At 40.3% G+C, this 20525-nt stretch overlaps 1 protein-coding gene, 1 non-coding gene and 1 pseudogene across 2 annotated transcripts in view; 1 reads left to right on the forward strand and 2 right to left on the reverse strand.

The window, feature by feature from the left end:
- Nucleotides 1-290: 290 nt before the first annotated feature.
- LOC129671074 (nucleophosmin-like) lies at nucleotides 291-20306 on the reverse strand (annotated as a pseudogene).
- LOC129671837 (small nucleolar RNA SNORA48) lies at nucleotides 16621-16763 on the reverse strand. Its single transcript, XR_008719425.1, has one exon. It is a non-coding gene; the product is annotated as a small nucleolar RNA SNORA48 (small nucleolar RNA).
- Grb14 (growth factor receptor bound protein 14) overlaps nucleotides 20168-20525 on the forward strand; it is a 114051-nt gene continuing 113693 nt past the window's right edge. Inside the window, exon 1 of the mRNA XM_055599895.1 lies at nucleotides 20168-20483. Within this exon, the coding sequence (XP_055455870.1) occupies nucleotides 20305-20483 (179 nt within the window). The 5' untranslated portion in view covers nucleotides 20168-20304. The remainder of the gene's footprint in view (nucleotides 20484-20525) is intronic.

Consider the following 20525-nt stretch of genomic DNA (forward strand, 5'->3'; position numbering starts at 1 on the left):
GGGAACCACATTTTTTCTATACTTGCTTGCATTTTTGCCTTAATGTCTTCTATAGAACTTAGCTCCTATGTTGTTTCTGGGTTTTTTCCCTGCTTTTTGTTTTTGTTTTGTTTTGACAGATTCTTTGATCTTACTATTAATGGATTAAAGTCTTTTCCGTACTTGCTTGACTTTTGTACCTTCTTTTCCCCGTAGATTCTCTCATACAGATTTCTTCTTTCATTTCCTCCTCATTAAAATTTCCTCCTCCTCTTTAATATTTGTCATTGTTGTGTCGCCTTCATCAAGTTTTATTTTTTCTGTGGCAACCTCTTACCTCTTTCAAGAGCAGATTCCTTTCCTACATTCTTAAGAGTTCTGTATCCTCTTAATCTTCATCTTCTGCCTAATCATTTTCCCTCACAGCCTCTAGGTGCTGTCCACTAATATACACAAGCCCTGAATGACACTTCAACCTGAAGATCATATGTTGTCATTTCAAAGGCCCCAAGGGAAACCATTGATCACACAGATTTTCACTATTGCCAGTGTTATTTTAATTGGACAGTTGGGCTGTCTTCAAACTTCATTCCTTCAGACTAAAGGACGTGTAATTCACCATTTGCCCCTGTCCTTCAACTGACCATTCCGGATGATAACTGGTGCTTATTTTCATCATTAGCTACCTTAAAGTGAAAGTTTTTGTCAGCCTTAAGTTCAGAATCGAAAAGATAGTTCTGAGACCTCAGAGGGCTCATGTCCATGTCCATTGAATCTTCCACGAAGTAGAGGTGAGCGCTTTGTGTGAGCAAAGTGGGATGAACATAACTTCTTCCCACTCCTCAAAGCAGACTCAAGAGATGGGATTAGACCAAGTAGGGTTGAGCAGGTTTACTCTGCCACCCACTCATTGTGTGCGGCACTGCCCTAGGCTCAAACACCCAGGCCAAGTAAGCATGGATTTGAGCTTCCAAATTGTGAGTCCTGCCCTCCAAAACTCCCTTTTCACTCCATAAACTAACAATCTCAGGTGGTCTTGGTAGAGTGACAGAAAACTGGCTAACACATGATCTAGAAACCTGGTATTGCTTCTCTGTTCTAAAGTTCATTATCTTTGAATGGTGAATATATTACTAGGTTTCTATTTTAGTATCAAAGGAAAAACAACTTTGAGAAATAGTTAACGTTTTACCCTCATTTTATGAATGCCTTCAATAAATTTCCTGCCTTGTTTATAATTCTCTTTGTGTGCTCTTTAAACTGGTCTCTTGTTACTTTTAATAGTATTAGAAGTGATGCCAGGATGATGTCACAACAGGAAGCCACTAACCCTGCTCTCCCACAGAAAACATTGGCTTTGAAACAGCACAGTCCTCAAATCCTTTATGATGACGCCAGAAATAAACTAGGAAGCTGAAGTGCCTCAGCAAGCACAATGTCCACACAGTCAAGGACAACTAAATGGGCAGGGAGAAGAGAAGCCATTTTCTTTTCAATAGAAAAGAGGACTTAAAGTTGGGAGGAAGATAAAGTAAGGAGAACTTGGGGGGGATTTTGATGTATAAATATATAAATTTTCAAATAATAAATTAACAATACTTTTCAAAGAAATAGAGACTAAGAAAAGATAATAGAGGGGTGAATGTGGCCAAAATATATCATATGCATCTATGGACATGTCATAATGACTCCATACTCAGTACAACTAATATAAACTAATAAAATAAGTAAAGAAAAAAAGAAAACAAAAGCTATTTGTTGTCATCCATCTAGCTCCTCCTCTAAGTTGATAGACTTAGGATTTGGAAGGAAGGTCTGGTATTTGCCATCGACCTTGCAGAGAAAAAACAATGATATATCCAATGTTCCAAATTTGGGAAAGACAGAGAAACTGTTTCAGTTTTTACTAACATGGCTAATGACATGAGACCCATACATTTTTCATACATGGGGAATTCAACAACAAAAGAGATGTCAGCAAACCATGGCCGTGCCGGAGACCCTGCAGTGCTCAAGCAGAACACAAGACACTAGTGGGAACAGGAAATTATGAAAAAAAAAATTGGCAAGTCTTTTTCACTGGAAACAGATAAATGCAAGAGTCAAGAGAAACAAATCAGTGCAAGAATTATGAACCTATGAGAATTTCACCCACACTGAATGATGAAGTCTTTCTCTTGAATAATGCCTATATATAAAGAATTGAAGAAATGTTTGTGTTTTAAATGCAAAAGTCATCATCATCAACAACAACAGAAAAAATAAGACACATAAAGAGAAAAGAAAAGATGATCAAATTCAAAGAATTAAAACAAATCTTCCAAGACCCATTGTAAAGAAACAGAAATCCTTGAATTTTTAATTAACAAAATGTATTTGTTTTAAAGAAGCACAATGGGCCACAAAGGAAGAAAAAACAAAGAAATAACACTGAAAGTGGAGGTTTAGAGTCAGAAACAAGGCAATGGCAAAACCCTACAGTAGTTTCACAGCCAAATAACAAAATAAACTTAATTTTTCACTTCAGAAGTCATCAAATGAAAATAATCAAGAAACTTAGTAAAATGGCATTTGAAATTACCAAGAGGAGTAACAATACCAAAGAGATAAGAGATGTGATGAAAACCTAAGTGATTTAAGAATTTGTGAGGAGTCACCAAATCAAAAAGAAAGATATTGGAGTTCCAGAATGAGAAGAGAGACAGAAAGAGAGAAAGAGCTCATTTTACAAGGTAATGGCTAAAACTCCCCAAATATGAGCAAAGACATTCAGGAATACTTTTGATGAATCCAACCAGCCACAATATAGACAAGAAGTAAAAAAAAAAAATCAAAGACAATGAAAGGGATAATTTTGGAAATAGCAAGAAAAATTTCCTAGAGCCTTGACACAGGTCTCATAAGAATAAAAGGAGATTCATCAGCAAACATTACAGGCCAACCAAATGGCATAACATTCTCAAAATGCTTGGAGAAAAGAAGTGTTAAATAAGAATATTATTTAACACGTCTTAAAAATAACTTGGAAATAGTGACCTTTAAAAGTAGACAAAGGCTGATGATACTTGTCTCTAGAACTGCCTTATAAAATTTACTAAAGCAAGTTTTCAATTTGAAATAAAAGGATGTTATATAGAAAACTAAAGCCATATTAAACCTATACAGACCAATGCAGAATCCTGTAATGTTGTACTGGCTCTATACAAATACAAGTATAGAATATATTAAAAAAAACTATAAAATTATCTTAGTGGATACAGATTACAAAGGATGTATTTTGTGACATGTATAACACAACATAGAGTGGTATAAGGATAAGCCTCACACACAACTAACATTATTATTAATATACATTTTTCTCACTGTGGGTATTTTATGTAACTCTAAAGATGACAGTGAAGTCATCTTCAGAAGATGCAGATGAACAATAACAAAGAATCAACGCAAGTCACTACAAATAAAATCTACTAGATACAAAGCAAGACAGAAAAAGATAAAATTAATATATGGTACCTATAAAAGGACAATGACTGTGTCCTTTTACAATAGAGCATATTGCTATTTATCAATAATTATTTTTTAAAAGTAATAAATTAAAAATTTTAATGAATAAAAACTTTGTAATTTTTATTATCTACAGTATTGCATTTGTAGTATATATCGATTGTAAAATTATTAGATCTAGCTAATCAACAAAGGCATTATTTTCTATTGTTATCATATTTTGTTTTTGTTTGAGGTATTGACAATTGAGTCCACTTTTTATTATCCTGCCTCTTCTCATTTAGCTCATTATGAAAACAATTTCTAATCCACCAGCTTACTCTGAGGAGGAGGAGAGAAAATGCGATTTTTAAGACAAGTCAAAATCTGAATTTAAAAAATTTAAATCTAACATTATCAACACTTTTTAAAATTACAGATCAGGGTGTTTCTGGGTTAAGTTGCCCATCTTCAATGTAAACTGAAGACCCAACTCTCAGTCCTTGTGAAGAGACCTTATTTTGATCTTTGGTCTTTGCTGATATAGTCAACTTAAAATGGCATCATTGGAGTGGGCCATAAACCATCTTGTTTGGCATCAGTAATAGAGGAGAAGAGAAGTACAAATAGCAGGAGCATCTTGAAGGCTGAGACCAAGATTGGAGTGATGTGTCATAAAGCCAAAACACAGAATGTCAAGGATCATTAGTACCTCTGGACAAAGAGCAGAGGCTTGAAACAGATCGCACAGTGGAACCAAATTGTCGACAGCTGGAACTCAGGTAGTCACTAGATTTGCGGGAGAATACATTTTGGGTTGAAGCTCCTCTATTTATAGTCCTTTTTTTTTCCAGTTAGCTCTATGAAATTAATACCAGAGTTAAAGAAGTTATCTATGATTCAATAATCTTCTAGACTAAATAACCCTAAGATTTTGTAAAAGTATTTGTTGTAGCTATGCCTTCCCCCCCCCCCCATAATTACGCAAGTCACTTTGGTGTCATTATTAACGTCAGTGTCTCTTGATCTGTAATCCCAAAAGATGCCTGGAAAATTATTCTTTCAGTTCACATTACTAGAAGCTAATGGTGGGATGAAGCACAATAGGTAAAATTAGGAATAACAATGCATATCCTCAAGAAAATACTTTAAGAGTAGTTCTTGTCCAAGAACATCCAGGAGGAACAATAGCACAGACTACTCGCTAACAAGAGGGCTGAGAAAACCTGTCACGGAAGGACTGAACTGTCACTTAATTTGTTTCACGACTGGTGTGTGCCAGAACTGAGAACTGAGGTGAGGACTCAAGGATATCTGTCTGTTAACAAATTCTCATCCTGCCACATCCACTGCTCTTCCTCCCCATCTCCATCCTCTCCATCCTTCCTTTTGATCTGCAAATTCTGAACATACTGATTTATTATTCTTTTTCTTGTCTCTCTTTTGTGAGTATGTGTATGTGTGAGAGAGACATAAAGAGAGAGAAAGTCTTGCTGTGCAGTTCAAGTGGACTTGGAATCCACTATGTAAAGGTGGTTGGCCTCAAAAAATCTCAGTCTTCCTGCCTCTGCTTTTTAAGTGCTTGGGTTACAAGAAAGGACCACAGTGACTTGTTCATTGGCACTGAAGGAGAGACTTTCATGCCTCTCTCCTGGCTTATTATGGTGCCAACAATCAGTCTTTGGTATTCAACATATTGCTTGCTAATTCATCGTTTAATCTCCAGCTCAGCCTTCGCATGGTATTCTTCCTATGCAAATTCCTCTTTTATTCTTTTAATAATATAGCTTCCTAAAATCGTCGTGGGTATTTACAGAAAACATATGAAGCATATTGCCTTGATTTCAGGTAATAGTGGAACTCAGCAGTGTCTGCTAGTATTTGGCTCTGCTTCCCACTCTGTATGCACGGAAGGCTACATTTCCTAGATACCAAAGTTATGCGGAGTTCTGAGACCAGATCTGCCAAGTGTGTGAAAGCACACAATAGGCAGAGTGTGATTTTCATTCTTACTTAATATAGGCCCAGGAGACCCTATGTTCTTGATGCTTGACTTGTAAGTGGTGGCACTCTATCAGCTGGGAGCCTGGAAAACATGTGGAACAGGACTTCTGACATGCCATGATGGAAAGATAGCATTGTTGCATTAATTCATGGAGGCCGGAGCGTAAGTCTCTGGCAGCACTTAGTCTATGTTAATTGCTCTAGAATGCATACTTTAAAATGTTTTCTTCTTTCTTTTGACATTCAGAAAGATAAAGAGAGAGAAAAAATCTTTACGGCAAAAATATAAAATTAAATCATGTATTGCCAGATTCCATAAAATAAACGTTTATTGCAAACCCCGAGACAACCCAAAAGCTGCAGCAGATAGCTGAGAAAGTAAGCGTCTCAAGATGAGCTAGCACAAAGATCCATTCATGGTCAGAAAGGCACTTAGGAAGGATAGTTTTTCTCAAGTCTCAAAACAAAATTATTTAAGTCAAAACTAGCAGAAGGACATTATTTAAAAACACACAAACACACAAAATATTAAAAATTTCAGCTTGAGGTTTTAGAGTTAATCTGAACATACCTTCAGAGGGTTGTGATGGTCATTACTACAAATAGAAGGCACTCTGGAAGGCATCAATCAACAAGAGAAGTCTTTATTTCCTCTACAAATAGGGGCGATCTTTTTGGGAGGAAAAGATGACTGTACAAATAATTTCAATGCTTCTGCTCAAACAACAATGTTTCAGGGTCTCATATGTTTAATTTTGATGGGCAACCTTACTTCTACTTTCTTTCAGCACATACTCTCTTTTAATCCAGCCTCCTCAAGATCAACAGGAAAGCTACAATTGTCCTTCTTGAACCTATTACATTGGCCTGAAGTGCTTTTCTTTCTTAGCAGACTGAATTTTAGATGTGTCTCTAGTAGCCTGGTGGTTTGAATGAATGGTCCCATAGGCTCATATATTTGGATGCTTGGTACCTAGCAGGTGGGACTGTTTGGGAAGGATTAGGAGCTATGACCTTGTTGAATGAGGTGTCACTGGGGGCCAGTTTTGAGGTTTCAAAAAACCCACATCATTCCGCCTGCATCTCTGCCTCATGGTTGTTGTTTCATGGAACTTTGCAGATATGGAGGTGAAGTTTTACATTCTTCTCTGGTTTTTATATTTTTAATTCCTTAGCTGAACTATAAGAACTCCAAAAAACAAAACAAAACAAAAAAAATGATGTCTTTGAGCTTCACCTCCATATCTCTAAAGTTCTAGTGACAGTCTGTATTTTGAATGCTCCTCCATGATCTGTGTGCTTGATTGTTGTCTTATGGTGGTCCTGGGTGGTAGGGGAGCCCATAAGAGGTGAGGGCCACTGGGTAATCTTAGATTATTGAGTGTGGTGTGTACTCTTGAAGAGAACCATGTATCCTATATCTTCTTGTCCATCTTTAATTCCAAGTTATGAGGGGGACAGTTCGCTTCCCACTTTTGGAGCCAGCACCTGTGTCATAAGCTTCAGCTGACCATCAACTGAAACTGTCAAAGCTGTGAGCCAAAATGAATCTTTCCTGTGTTTTGACTTTTCTCAGGTACTCGTGACAGCTGAGTGACACGCTGGGGCACAGTACTCTAGTAAATAAACAATTGATGGCTGATTGGTTTATAGCTTTATGCATAATTGTGATCAGGGTAAGAGAATGTGCAGTTTTAGTGCAAGAGCTGGCAACTGAAATAAAAATCAGTCTATGGTAAAGGAAGATTTTTTATTTATTTATTATTTATTTTCTGAAATATCCATTACTTTAGATTTAGAATTCTTGCAAGGAAATGTTGTGGAGAAGAGTAAGAGCCTTGGGTAAGAGCTAAAGGGAGGCAGGGGAGGGAAAGATCAAGAGGGATGCATCCAGTTAAGTTCACCATTCATTTGATTCACATTTCTTGAGAGCTAGACACTGTGCTAAGTGCTAGGAGAATCAAGTAGACTGGTCTTCTGCAACTGAATGAGGATAAAACACTGAATAAGAAAAAACAATAAGCAATGAGTAACCTGAAGCAATTGAGATGGCTAAAAAGAAAATAAAATGGCAGTGACCACAGTGGCATGGAAGAGTCATTGACCAAAGGCTCCCAGGGATGTAAGCAGAGAAGAAACCAATGTGGTGCCAGGGAGAAAGCTTTGCTCTGTCTAACACAGAAAAACCATCTCAGCACAGGTCTGTATTGTAATGTGGGATTTGTATGTGTGTGTCTGAGGAACAGTAAGAGACTCGAGAGCATGGCAACAGAGGTAAAAAGGAGGAAAGAGACAAAAGAGGATGGCGTGGCGTCAGGCTGGATAATCACTAATCTTCACATTGGTTTTACTGGAGACTGAACCGTCCTCCACTTGCTCTGCTAATTCTGGTAGTCGGTGCACATTCTCTCTTTTCTGCCTTTCCTACTCAGTCGGCTCAGGTCCACAGTCGGTTCTGAAAGGTCCAGCACCTTTCAAACAGGACGGGTTTGTTTCTTTGGAGAGTTATTTGAAGAACACTTGCTGTGGTTTACTAGCCATTTCTCAGAAGCAGTCACCATCCTCACATATGGCTTCTCTGCCATGGTGTACTAGCCAGGAGGAAGGTTTGGGGGAGCCTTTCAGAAGCTCTATAAATCTTTTGTGGTATGATGCCATAGCTAATGGTTATAGCACAGTGGGGACAGTAGCTAGGACATACATCACTTTTAAGATTTTAGATACTGTTGAAATTTATTTTCTTAAAAAGGAGAAAATATGGACTTTTAGATTGAAAAATAAAACTGTCACAGCACTATAGACCTCTTTATGGAAATAAGTATAACTCTACAGACAGATGCTCATCCCTCACTGTAGGATTGTATCCTAATAAACTCCTTGAAAGGTGGAAATACCTTAAGTCAGACATGAGTTTAGTGCACATTACATTTTGAACATGATATCAACTAAGTACTCGACAGTGGACATACTATATAATTTCCTCTTGGGATTCCTTGCTTCCTGAAGCTAACTAAGACAAGAGATGTAAAGTGAACCTACTCTCAACCAGGGGAAAGTAAAGTTCAAACTTTCATGTATGGTTTCCACTTAGTGCCATGCCATCTTAGTGTTGAAAACGCCTAAGTTAAGGATCATCAGGAAAATAAATGATGTGGTAATAGCTGAAATGAATATGTGAAGTTAATTATTTTTAATTTAAAATCCATTATAACTTCAGTTTTTAATAAGTTAGCCTGAAACATAGCTTAGATTTTTCCTAAATGTTATATAGTAACAATTTATTCAAACTGGGAATATTTGTCTAGATTTTGCCAACCCAGATTTATTCAAGATGAGGACACTGGAAAAATAAATTAAGTTTGAAGTAATATTGTAAAAAGGAAGTCTGAGAGCCAATGGCAACAAAAAATAATTTCAACCCAGTCCATTGAATTGCCTTGGTCTAATCCATATTTACCAACGTCCCTCCTTCTAGCTATTTTCTTCATCTTCTATCATTAACTGAGAAAGTAGCACTCAGTCTTGACGCTAGCAGAAATAACCCCCCTGAGGGAAGTAATAACTACCTAGATTTCTGACTACAGCTTCTCTGTATACTCTGAGGCCTCTTCTTCTCCTGACCACAAACCCTCCTCCCTAGGGTTTGCTCAAGTCTTTACTTTTCAGACTTTTGTGTCTGGTAGTTTCCTCTGCTTTATTCTTGCAAATATGGCCTCTCTGCAAAAGGATCCTAAATAAGTAATGTTAGCTGGGCCTTCACACTACACAGTCTCATGTGACAAATCCAGCTACTTCCAGCTCAGACATCTGGGTATTCCCTAATGATGTAAAGTTTATGTATGCAAAAGCCAACACTCAAACTTCCTTCATCCTAATTCAACTCATCTTGTTCTGCGGATGCTCCCCAGCTCTCTACCTACTTTGTCTGGACACATGGAGTGTCTTAAAATCCTTACACTCCCTCTGTGCTCCAGCCCCACTCTCACTGCAGCCACGAATGCTATTTTCAACGATCGTCCTCTAGTCTCTTTGCTTCCCATTGAGGACTAAATAGGCTTGCCTCCTCACTCTAGTGGTTGGCTCACGCTGTATTTCAAATGTTCCTTTGGAACTTCTATTTGGTTATGGTTATGTAGAGAGGCTACTGACTCTTCTCTCTAATGTTTGGAAAGATGATAAAAATCTGTCAATCAGTTCCCCATTTACCCTAGAGGTTATAGCTTACATATTAAAGTTAAAATTCATTACTGTCTATAATAAGATTTTGGTTTGAAATGATCTGGATTGCCAAACAGTTCAAAAGGAACTCTGTAATGTGACTGAGGTCTCTGGTAGATAGCCAGTAGAGTTGTATACATGTCCAAGAAAATAGAACGTTTAGGCGTCTACATATATCTAATACCATGTGTGAGCCAAGCATTTTAAAATAGAGAGTAAGGAACAAGATAATGATAGCCCTTGCTTTTCTTGGCTGATGATCTTCAAGTTGACATGTAAGCCCAGTCTATTTCCAGAACTCAGAAAATTAACCTAAAATTGACTGGGTTGACGGGTCTAACCATTGCCTATGGCTCCTTTGTGACTGATTTATAAAGCCAGTGTAACAATTTCTTTGGCTATGCTGGACATAAAACTGGATGAAAAATTGACCCTCCAAAGTGGTCTAACCAGGAGCCATATGCTATTATACACACACACATACACACACGCCTCCTGCAGAACCCGCTGTCAACAAGCTATCCCTGGAAGCCTCCTGCTCAATGCCACACGATGCTCCAGGGGCCCTTTCTGCACCAGGAGAGGTGGGCAGATCTTCACCTTTAGCTGTGCTGCCTCCAGGGTGGCCTTTCTGCCTGGCCTTTCTGTTCTGGAACCATATGTGGATGGTGTCCTCAGGAAAACCTGTGCTCAGAGCCAGTTGCGCCCTTGTGGCATATATATATATATATATATATATATATATATATATATATATATATAGAGAGAGAGAGAGAGAGAGAGAGAGAGAAAGAGAGAGACAGAGAGACAGAGACAGAGACAGAGAGACAGGGAGAGAGACAGAGACAGAGAGACAGGGAGAGAGACAGAGACAGAGAGACAGGGAGAGAGACAGAGACAGAGACAGAGAAAGAGAGAGACACAGAGTTTCTCTGTGTAATACCTCTGGCTGTCTTTGATTTGATTTGTAGACCAGACTGGCCTCGAACTCACAAAAGTTCTGCCTGCCTCTGCCTCCTGAGGTGATATGAAATAATAAAGTTTGGGTTTACTGGCATTGCTAGTAAAATAAAAGACAACAAATTTGTGATTTTTTTTTAAATCAGTGATGAGGGAATTAGAATTAGCCACTGAAAACAATAAAAGTTAAACTTAAATAGTTCATTTTGCATTTCCAATTCAAAGTGGCTGCTATGATCGCTGATAGTCATTTGGAGTGTAGAGGTCTAAGAGCGTGTGTGGTTTCCATCTGATGAAGACAGGCATGCACACATGGGCTGAGATACACTCATGAAAACTTGTGTCACACAAAGCTCACTCCCTGGAGTCCCCTGTGGTTCTCTTTTCATGAAAAGTGCCAAACTGACGGTTTTTGATCCTCAGATTTCCTATTCTCACAATACAAGAGCTGTTCAAGCAGGAAAATGTCAAACATGCTGGAATATTCTTTTTGTGGAAAAGAATTTGGGAGCCTAATTGAGGCGGTATACAAATTCATAACCATGCCACAAATTCTATAATCAGAATGTCCAACTGAAGGCTATGCTATGAGAGGGCTGAACACCTTTCTAAAAAGTGTGGGTAGCTTTCCCTGTCAATTATTGCTTCTACAAGCTGACTCTTTAATAAGATTACTTATTGTGGGAGGGACTACTTAACAGAAAATAATTGATGGGATCCCCAGTAGACAATATGCCGTTAAAGTCAAACCTGGGCCTGTTGATCATAACAAGTAAATAAATCTGTAGAAGACCAACAGTTTAGTTTTCTTAAATTGTGAAGAAACTGTAGAGTCCCGGTGTTTCCCAAGCCTGGCAAAGCAAATGCAATCTTTTCTAAGGGAAGATAGCACCATCCCAGGTCTCTAATTATTTTTTTAAATTATCTTGTGCATCCGTGGCAGACAAGGAGTTCAAATAAATAGATCTTAAGTGTTTGAGACAACTTGAAATGAACACAATCTACCATAATAAGCAGATAACAGAAAAATATACATTTTTATGAGACAGGGTATTACTTTGTAGCTGGCTGGCCTGGTACTCACTGTGTAGACCTGGCTGGTATCCTGTTTGCAATGGCCTTCCTGTCTCTGCTTCCATAATCTAAACAGTATTATTATTTCCAGGAAGATAAGAGACACATTTGAGATTTTTCTGCAATTCTTTAAAAATTAAAAATAGAATAAGCCAATTCACACACCACTGAGGAAGCTTATAATCATATATGACTTAGCTGAAGAAAGATGTGTTAGAAAAAAAAAAAACACCTAGAGTAAGAAAAAAAAGTGAGGGATACATTAGTCAGACTATAAGACAAGGAGGTATATGGGAAAATGTTTAATTGGAAAAACAGAATTTGGGAAGGACATGCTATTTAAACAAACAATGGATGGGAAAATTTGTAAACTGACAGAGAACATTACATCAGAGATTCAAGAGGACCAACTGACTGGAGGAAGAAAGTGGGGTCCTTTTTTGGCATCTTACAGTAAAACTGCTAAGGCCCAAGAAAAACGGCCACCTTACAAGTAATACAGTAGGATACAGATTGCTCTCAAAATAAACAAGAGTTGAGGGCTAAGAGGATGAGTTTTTGTAAAAATTCTTAGCAGGGAAAGTGAGGAAACCCTCTTCCTTTACCTGATCAGGCTTACCTTTGATAAATGTTTGAAACTATTATATTTAATATATATTTGCGATCAGGAATGCAATTGTGATCTTTGCTATTGACATTCAGCAATTTAGTCAAATTCCCAGGCAGTGTTAGAAAGACTAGAAAAAAAAGATGTAAAACATATTGGGGAAAATTGGAAAGACAAAACTGTTGTTATTCAGATAGGATTTTGAACTGGGAAACCCGTTAAACATTTATAGGTAAAAGTTTAGAATCCATCTCTAAAAGGTGATTATGTAGATAAACATCAATACACCAAAGTCAATTATTTTTCTAACTGTAAAAATAATAGAAACTAAATTAAAAAAACATGTTATTGAAGATAGTGGAATAATATTATCATTGTGTGTTGTTACACAGGCATGTAATTCCAGCTCCTCAGGGGACTGAGGTGGGAGGGATCCCACCTGACAGAGTGAGCTCCAAGCGAAGTTGAGAGACTTAACATGTTTAACAATAAATATTCATGTCTACTCAAAAGCCACAAAAATCACTGGAACAAATTAAAGACATAAATAAATAGGAAGACAAGATGGTTTTAGTGTAGGGGCTTGTCCTGATTAGTTTTTGTGCACCTGACACAAGCTAGAGTTATCAAAAAAAGAGAATCTCGACTGAAAAAAAAACTACCTCCATCAGATTGCCTTTAGGCAAGTCTGTGGGTCATTTTCATGATGTCAGTGTGGACACGGCCGATATTGGAGAGGTGATTCTGGGTGATACAAAAAAGCAGGCTGAGCAAGCCAGGAAGCAGCAGTCCTGTGTGGTCTGTTCCTGCCTCTGAGTTTCTGCCTTTAGCTCCTGCTCCATCTTCTTTCCTTACCAAGTTGCTTTTGGTCATGGCAGTTATCACGGCAGCAGGAGTCCTATTAAGATAGAGTTTATCGAAAAATGATTTCTAAGCCTGATGCAGTGGAGCACACCTGTAATCCCAGCCCTCTGGGAGGCAGAGGCAGGGGGATCACTGTGAGTTCAGTGCCAGCATGATCTACAAAGTGAGTCCAGGACAACCAAGGCTACACAGAGAAACCCTGTCTTGAACAAACAAACAAACAAACAAACAAACAACAAAAACAAAACAGAAAGAGAGAAAGACAAACTGACATATGGATCAAATATGTGGTGGTCTGACTAAAAATGTCCTCCTCATAGGCACATACAGAGTGCCACGACTAGGAAGTGTGTCCTTGCTGGAGTAGATGTGACCTTGTTGGGGGAAGTGTGTCACTGGGGAATAGGCTTTGAGGTTTCAGATGCTCAATCCAGGCCCGTTTTCATTGTCTCTTTCTGCTGTTGGCCAATCCAAATGTAGAACTCTCAGCTCCCCCTTCATCCCCATGACTGCCTGCACTGCCATGATTACCATCATGACAATAACGGACTAAAACTTTGAACTGTAAGTCAGCTCCAATTAAATCCACCCCTTTTTTAAAAAAAATAAGAGTTGCCATGGTCACAGTGTCTCTTCACGGCAATAAAAGCCAAACTAAGACAAAATGCAGTCCTATGAAAATCCCAAATGTGTAGAATTCTATGAGCCAATTTCATCTAAAACGAAGTCAATCTTTGAGAAAGAACAGAGTGAGAAGTTTTCTTAAACTATATTAAGATTTGTTTTTGAAACTTAGCATCACGACAATATGATATTGACAAATATGATAACTAAGCAAATAGAATACTAGATCTGTGGATAGATAGCATTGAAATTTGAAACGGAAGACTATCCTTTCAGTTGAATGTGGTTGTGGTATTATGTATACTAAACAAAAGAAAAATAAAAACTCTTGCTCTATCATCTCATCTTTAAAACAAAATGAAAAACAACAACAACAACAAAAAATCAACCTGAGTAAAATGCCATATTAAATGCTAAAGCTAAATAATTGATTTCTGAAACACATGGGTAAACCTTCTATCCAGGAATTAAAAATGTAATCATGACATAAGATAATTTGGCTATGTTATATTTTAAAACCTGTATTGACCATGACATTCCTGGAAGATCTAAAGCAATGGTTGTCAACTTGTGGGCCATAATCCCCTTTGGGGGAAGAAGCAACTTTTTTTGTAGGGGTTGCGTATCAGTTATACTGCATAGAAGATATTTAAGTTATGATTCATAGCAGTAGCAAAATTACAGTTATGAAGTGCTGATGAAATAAGTTTATGGTTGGGTCACCACAATATGAACTGTATTAAGGGGTCACAGCATTAGGAAGGTTGAAAACCACTGCTCTAAAATGTTAGGCCCTGAGCGGAAGAAGATGCTTTGAAAACTGGAACTAACAAGGAGCTAGCAAACTGAAATACAAAGAGATGTATAATTGAGTTTTTAAAGAGACACATAACTGTGGCTAAAGAGTGCCTCAGTAGGCCAGAACATTGGCTGTTCTTAAGAAGACAAGAACATATGCCCTCTTATGACCTCTGATATCATGAGGCACACACAGGCTGCAAGTATATGCAGACAAAACACCCATACACATAAAATTAATTAATTAATTAATTAAAATATTTTTTAAAAGGAAATCATGAAATTTGCAGGTAAATGATGGGAACTGGAAAGGATCATCCTGAGTGAGCTGTCCCAGAAGCAGAAAGACACCCATGGTATATACTCACTTATATAGACATATAATATAGGATAAACCTACTAAAATCTGTACATCTAAAGAAACTAATCAAGAAGGAGGACCCTGACTAAAACGCTCAATTCCCATCCCAAAAGGCAAAGAGGATGGACATCAGAAGAAGAAGAAAACAGGAAACAACCTAGGAACCTGCCACAGAGGGCCTCTGAAAGGCTCTGCCCTGCAGACTATCAAAGCAGATGCTGAGACTTATGGCCAACTGTTGGGCAATGTGCATGGAATCTTATATAAGAAGTGGGAAATAGTAAGATTTGGAGAGGACAGGAACTCCACAAGGAGAGCAACAGAACCAGAAAATTTGAACACAGGAGTCTTTCCAGAGACTCATACTCCAACCAAGTACCATGCATGGAGATAACCTAGAACCCCTGCACAGATGTAGCCCATGGCAGTTTAGTGTCGAAGTGGGTTCCATAGTAATGGGAAGAGGGACTGCCTCTGACATAATCTGATTGGCCTGCTCTTTGATTACCTCCCCCTGAGGGGGGAGCAGCCTTACCAGGCTACAGAAGATGACAATGCAGCCACTCCTAATGAGATCTGATAGACTAAGATCAGAAGGAAGGAGAGGGGGACCTCCCCTATCAGTGGACTTGGGGAGGGGTATTCGTGAAGAAGGGGGAGGAAAGGTGGCATTAGGTGAGGAGGAGGAAGGGGTTTATGGGAGGATACAAAGTGAATAAAGTGTAATTAATAAAAGTTAAAAAAAAGTGAAAAAGAAAGACCAATAACCAATGATAAAAAATTGGAAGAGATTTGAATTGAGTCCAAATGGAAAATAAACTCAAGTAAACTTCAATGGTTATTTTTTCACGTAAACCACTAAATTAGGTCAACTGTGTGCAAGACATGTCAATCTATCATTCAAAAGCATGCTTAAAAAAACCCAAACCTCTTTTTGATTTTTTTTGAGTTTCACATCATGCACTCCAGTTCTGCTTATCTCCCTGTCTCCTCATATTCACTCTTCATCCTTGCAACCTCCTTTGCAAAATAAGAATTATACGAACAATCCCCCTAAACAAAGCATAGAAAACATCTCATCATAAAAGCTGTAGTATGTCACATGTGTCCCACAGTCTATCCCTCTGTCCACACATCTTCATTTGCACATGTTCATTGCAATGAGTCATTGGTCTGGTTTGAGATCTCTGGCTTCTATGATACCATCAATATTGGATCCTCACTGGGACTCCTCTTGGTTATCCTGTTGTTGCCCTGTGTCATGGAGATCCTGACCTTTGAATCAACAGGACTGGCTTTTTCCCCTCTCCCAGCTGTTTGCAGACGATATAGGTTTGGGGGTGGGCCAATACAGAGCTCTAGATCTGGGCATGCATGGTAGCTGTGTGAGCATCTCCCTTTCTAAGGCTCAAGGTGCTCCACTTCTCTTCCTCTTCCATCTGAACACCTCGTGTACTCAGGCATTGTGGTGGTTCCTGCTGCATGCTGGCCTAGTGGCTCTGTTTGCCCTGCATGGCATGGCAGCAATTGAAGGTCCACAGCCCACCCGTGCCATGCGCTGGAGGGCAGGTCTGTGCTCTGCAGGTCCCTGTCTGTCTTCCTCCTCCCATGCTGCATTGCCTGCTTTTGTTTTGATCTGATTTGATTTTTATGTGTCCTAGGCATAAAACAGCTTTGGCCACCAAGCCAGGCATCAAGCTAGATGAACAAAGAACTGCCATCTGCTCTGCCCCTGACCAATGTAAGAACACCACCACCACCAAAGTTTCTCTTTGCCATTGCGCAGGGGTATGTGTGTGTTAAAGTCAAACCCTACTCCCCAGTATTGCTACAAGATTCTTGAGAATGTTTGTTATGCAAATTCTGATAATACAACCTATGTCAAAGGCTGTGAAGAGTCAGAAAAGCTTATAATGGTGATGGCCACTCTTGCAATGATTTTGGAAGCCGACAGTATTGACTAAAGCTGACCCTCGCATAATGTGACTTCAAAATACCACTGGTATGTGTATGTCTTCCAGTATGTGTGTATACGCACACCAGGGGTACAACACGAATTCTGTAGTTGTGTTAATTAGAGTCAAAGCTCAGAGGGTCTAGTTACCTACCTGTATTCCCATAGGTGCCTACAATGTTGTACTTTGTGTTATTTTCATAGCAAAGAAGTCCAAGTCTTCTGTTACAATGATAACATCGAAAAACACCACAACCACAATGCTGGAATGGAAGCAAGTGCAAAATGATTCCATCTGTATAAAGGTCAATCTCGAACAACCTAAATGACCATGTTTGGGGATGGATAGTTAGATAGTTAAAGAAAAACTCAGGACTGGTCACCACGAAAACTTTGATAGGAGAAGGGGTGGGGCATTTGGAACACTGGGCTGGTAGTTTCTTTTTTTGTTTGTTTGTTTTATCTGATTTTTATTGGACTGTATTGTCCTTTCCCATTTCAAGGGTAGATGAGCAGAAGGGGACAGGTGGAGGATGACTGGGCTTTCTTGGGACAAGAGGTACAGGAAGCAGGAGGTTGGACAGGTACTGTAAAAGGAAAGACAAGGTCCCAGTGGGGGAGGAACTAGCCACACTGCTGACTCTGCAACTTGACAGGCTCAAGTCCAAAGGGCCAAATCCAACCAGACCAGCCACCCTGCTCTTCGTTACCAATGTATTTGCTATATTGTCCCAGAAACCTTTGTCAGTTATAGGGAGAAAAGCAATCTATAACTCCCCCAGCCCCTTTCTTCCCTTTTGGAGGAAAGTCTGTCTGTGTAGTTCCAGCAGCACACTATACCTTTTATAACACATAGTCCCTTGTTTAGAATAATCCCTTGCAAACTTCTTAGGAATGAAAACAACTTTATTTTTCTTCAAATGTATTTGGATAATTGTTGGTACGAATACACAGGTGTTGTTGATAATTAATTTGATACAAGATAAAGTATTTAAAATCTCATCTTTAGAGATTTATTCCCTTTTCTCTTTCTCCTTGTAATCCTAAAACATGGTCAGTTAGGTTGTTAGGGTTTGACCTTTATACAGATGGAATCATTTTGCACTTGTAATATCTTGTAAAGGACTTACAATTTCTATCCATGGCGGTTACAGGGGTACCACAGAGTCTGAAAGTAATCCTTCCTTGATTTTCATAAGGATACTGGGAGAGGGAAGAAACGTTTGGAATCTCATTTGAATCAGCAAAGGTTCTTCCTTCAGGTCAGGGAATTATCCTGAGAAGTTAGAACAGGATTCACTGTTGGATGACAACCTTCCCAGTGAGCTAAAACATATATGCAGTTTCTTCATAGTCTTTGCTCCAGTAGATAAAAATAGAGTGCCCTATTGCTGAGAGAGAAGGGGAGAGAGAGAGAGAGAGAGAGAGAGAGAGAGAGAGGGGGGGGGGGAGAGAGAAAGACACAAAGACAGAGAGACAGACAGGGAGAGCCAGAGAGACTGTGTGTGTGTGTGTGTGTGTGTGTGTGTGTTTGTATTAGGAGGGGGACAAACTTTAGTCATTGATTAATTCTGCTGTGGCAATGTTCACACCCTCTTATTATTTTTAGAGAGCTGCAAAGCTCTCTAAAACAGCTGCAAAGCTTTTTAGTAAAATTAAGATAATGATAATGGCGAAGTTTATTTTTTTCCCTCTTTAGCTCAAGATATCTACAAACACACACCTCATTTTGATTTTGCTGCAACAGCTTCAGTATTTAACAGCGCATTGCCATTAAGTGCACTTAAAACCCACACATATAGTCCAGACCATAGTTAAGATGGTCAGATGTGAATAAGGAGTCTGCCTGTCATATGTGGTTGATAAGTTTTAGCTACGACCATCATGATTAATTTTATTTCTCAGGAAAGCAACTGTTTTCTCCTGGATTTGCTATTGCATTTTCCAAGGCCTCTTGGAAACCACGGCTTCCACACAGCCATGGCCAATCATGACCTGTTTTTGACTTCAGGAAAATGGAGACGTTGGATATTTTCCTTTTTTTTTTTTTTTTTTTTTTTTTGACTCAGGTGTTCTCAGTTCCTGGAGTCCTCAGGCTTTAACCATGAAGCTAGTGACCCCTGGTTGTCCTCAGTGTTTGGTGCTGACATCCTGAGGTGGGGTGGGTGCCCAGGCAGGGGGACAAGGCCTGCTCACTTTTCAAGGGGAATGTTTATTTTGTCATGGGCAGAGGTGGTGGAGGTTAACTTAGTGAAACAGGCCAGATGATCCCTAAGTTGGCCAAAGAACAAAGAGTGTCAAGTATCTGGAAATCCTCCACAGCTCACAGGATGTGGGGCACTTCCTGAAAAGCATGGGCAGAGGTCTGGTTTTCAGGGTATGGTGGCTGCATCTTGGATGAGCACAGTGTGGTTACTATTTCACTGTCTGGGTTTTTGAGACGGAAGCTTGTGGGTTGGAGTCTTGACTGCACCAGTTACCATGGAGCCCCAATAACCTTATTATAAAATGAGACAAGCATTAGACTCATGGAGAACAAGGCAGAATGAGGAAAATGTTCTCATTAAAAAAAAATAATAATAATAAAAGAAAGGAAGAAGGAAAAGAAGAAGAAACCCTCCAAAACAAAGCCTTTTAATAATCCCAGACACCTTCAGGTTCATTCAGGTTTTACTTAGAATTCTCACCAGTTCAAATGAGCTTTTTTTTTTTTTTTTTCTGAGACAGCAACCCTGTCTCCTCACTCCACTCCATCTCTTGCGGAGGGAAAGGAAGGGGATGGAGGGGGAGAATGGAGTAAAGCTAGTTTTAGGATCCCCTGGCTTGCCCGAAGCTGACGGTCCAACCACAGTGTAGGTGATCTCAGGTGGCCCTACAGGCGCAGAAGGGTCTAAGATCAGTTCTGCCCTGACCCACTCAGGTTGGCAGTCGGTCCTCCTAGCCCACGGTGTCACCGGGCCCGCGGGACTCCCGGATTCAGCCTTGCTCCCGCTTGGTCGCCCACCTGGGAAGACGACGTTGGAGCCTCGGGAGCCAGAGAACGAGGTCCCTGAACGGCGGGAGAGTGACGCCAGCGCCCCCGAGCGCCCGGGCCACGCTCAGGGCCCGCCAGGCTGGCGCTCCATCCTCCCCGCCCCCAGCACCGCTCCTCCCGGTCCCCACCCTCCGCGTCCCCACCCTCCTCCTCCGCCCCCGCCCCCGCCCCTCCCCCGCTCCCCGCCCCACCGCGTCCCAGCCGCCCCGGCCGAGGGAGAAGGCGGCCCTGCCACCGCACCTGCAGGGCGCTCGCTGCCTGCACCCGCGCGCCGCGGCTCGCCCCCAGCCCTTCCCCGCTGTGACCGCACGGCCGATGACTCTCTAGACCCCCGGCCGACGACCATGACCACGTCCCTGCAAGATGGGCAGAGAGCCACGGGCCGGGCGACCGCCCAGGACTCGCCGTTGGCCGTGCAGGTGTGCCGCGTTGCCCAGGGCAGGGGCGACGCCCAGGACCAGGCGCGGGTTCCCCGGACGCTGTCGCCCGCCTCCGAGGAGACCCGCCGCGGTGCCGCAGACAGGTAGGCAGCTTCCTGCGGGGGGGAGGGGGGGCGTCCGGGTCT

Source organism: Psammomys obesus, unplaced genomic scaffold (assembly GCF_907164565.1).
Source record: "Psammomys obesus unplaced genomic scaffold, mPsaObe1.curated_primary_1811, whole genome shotgun sequence".
Lineage (NCBI taxonomy): Eukaryota > Metazoa > Chordata > Mammalia > Rodentia > Muridae > Psammomys > Psammomys obesus.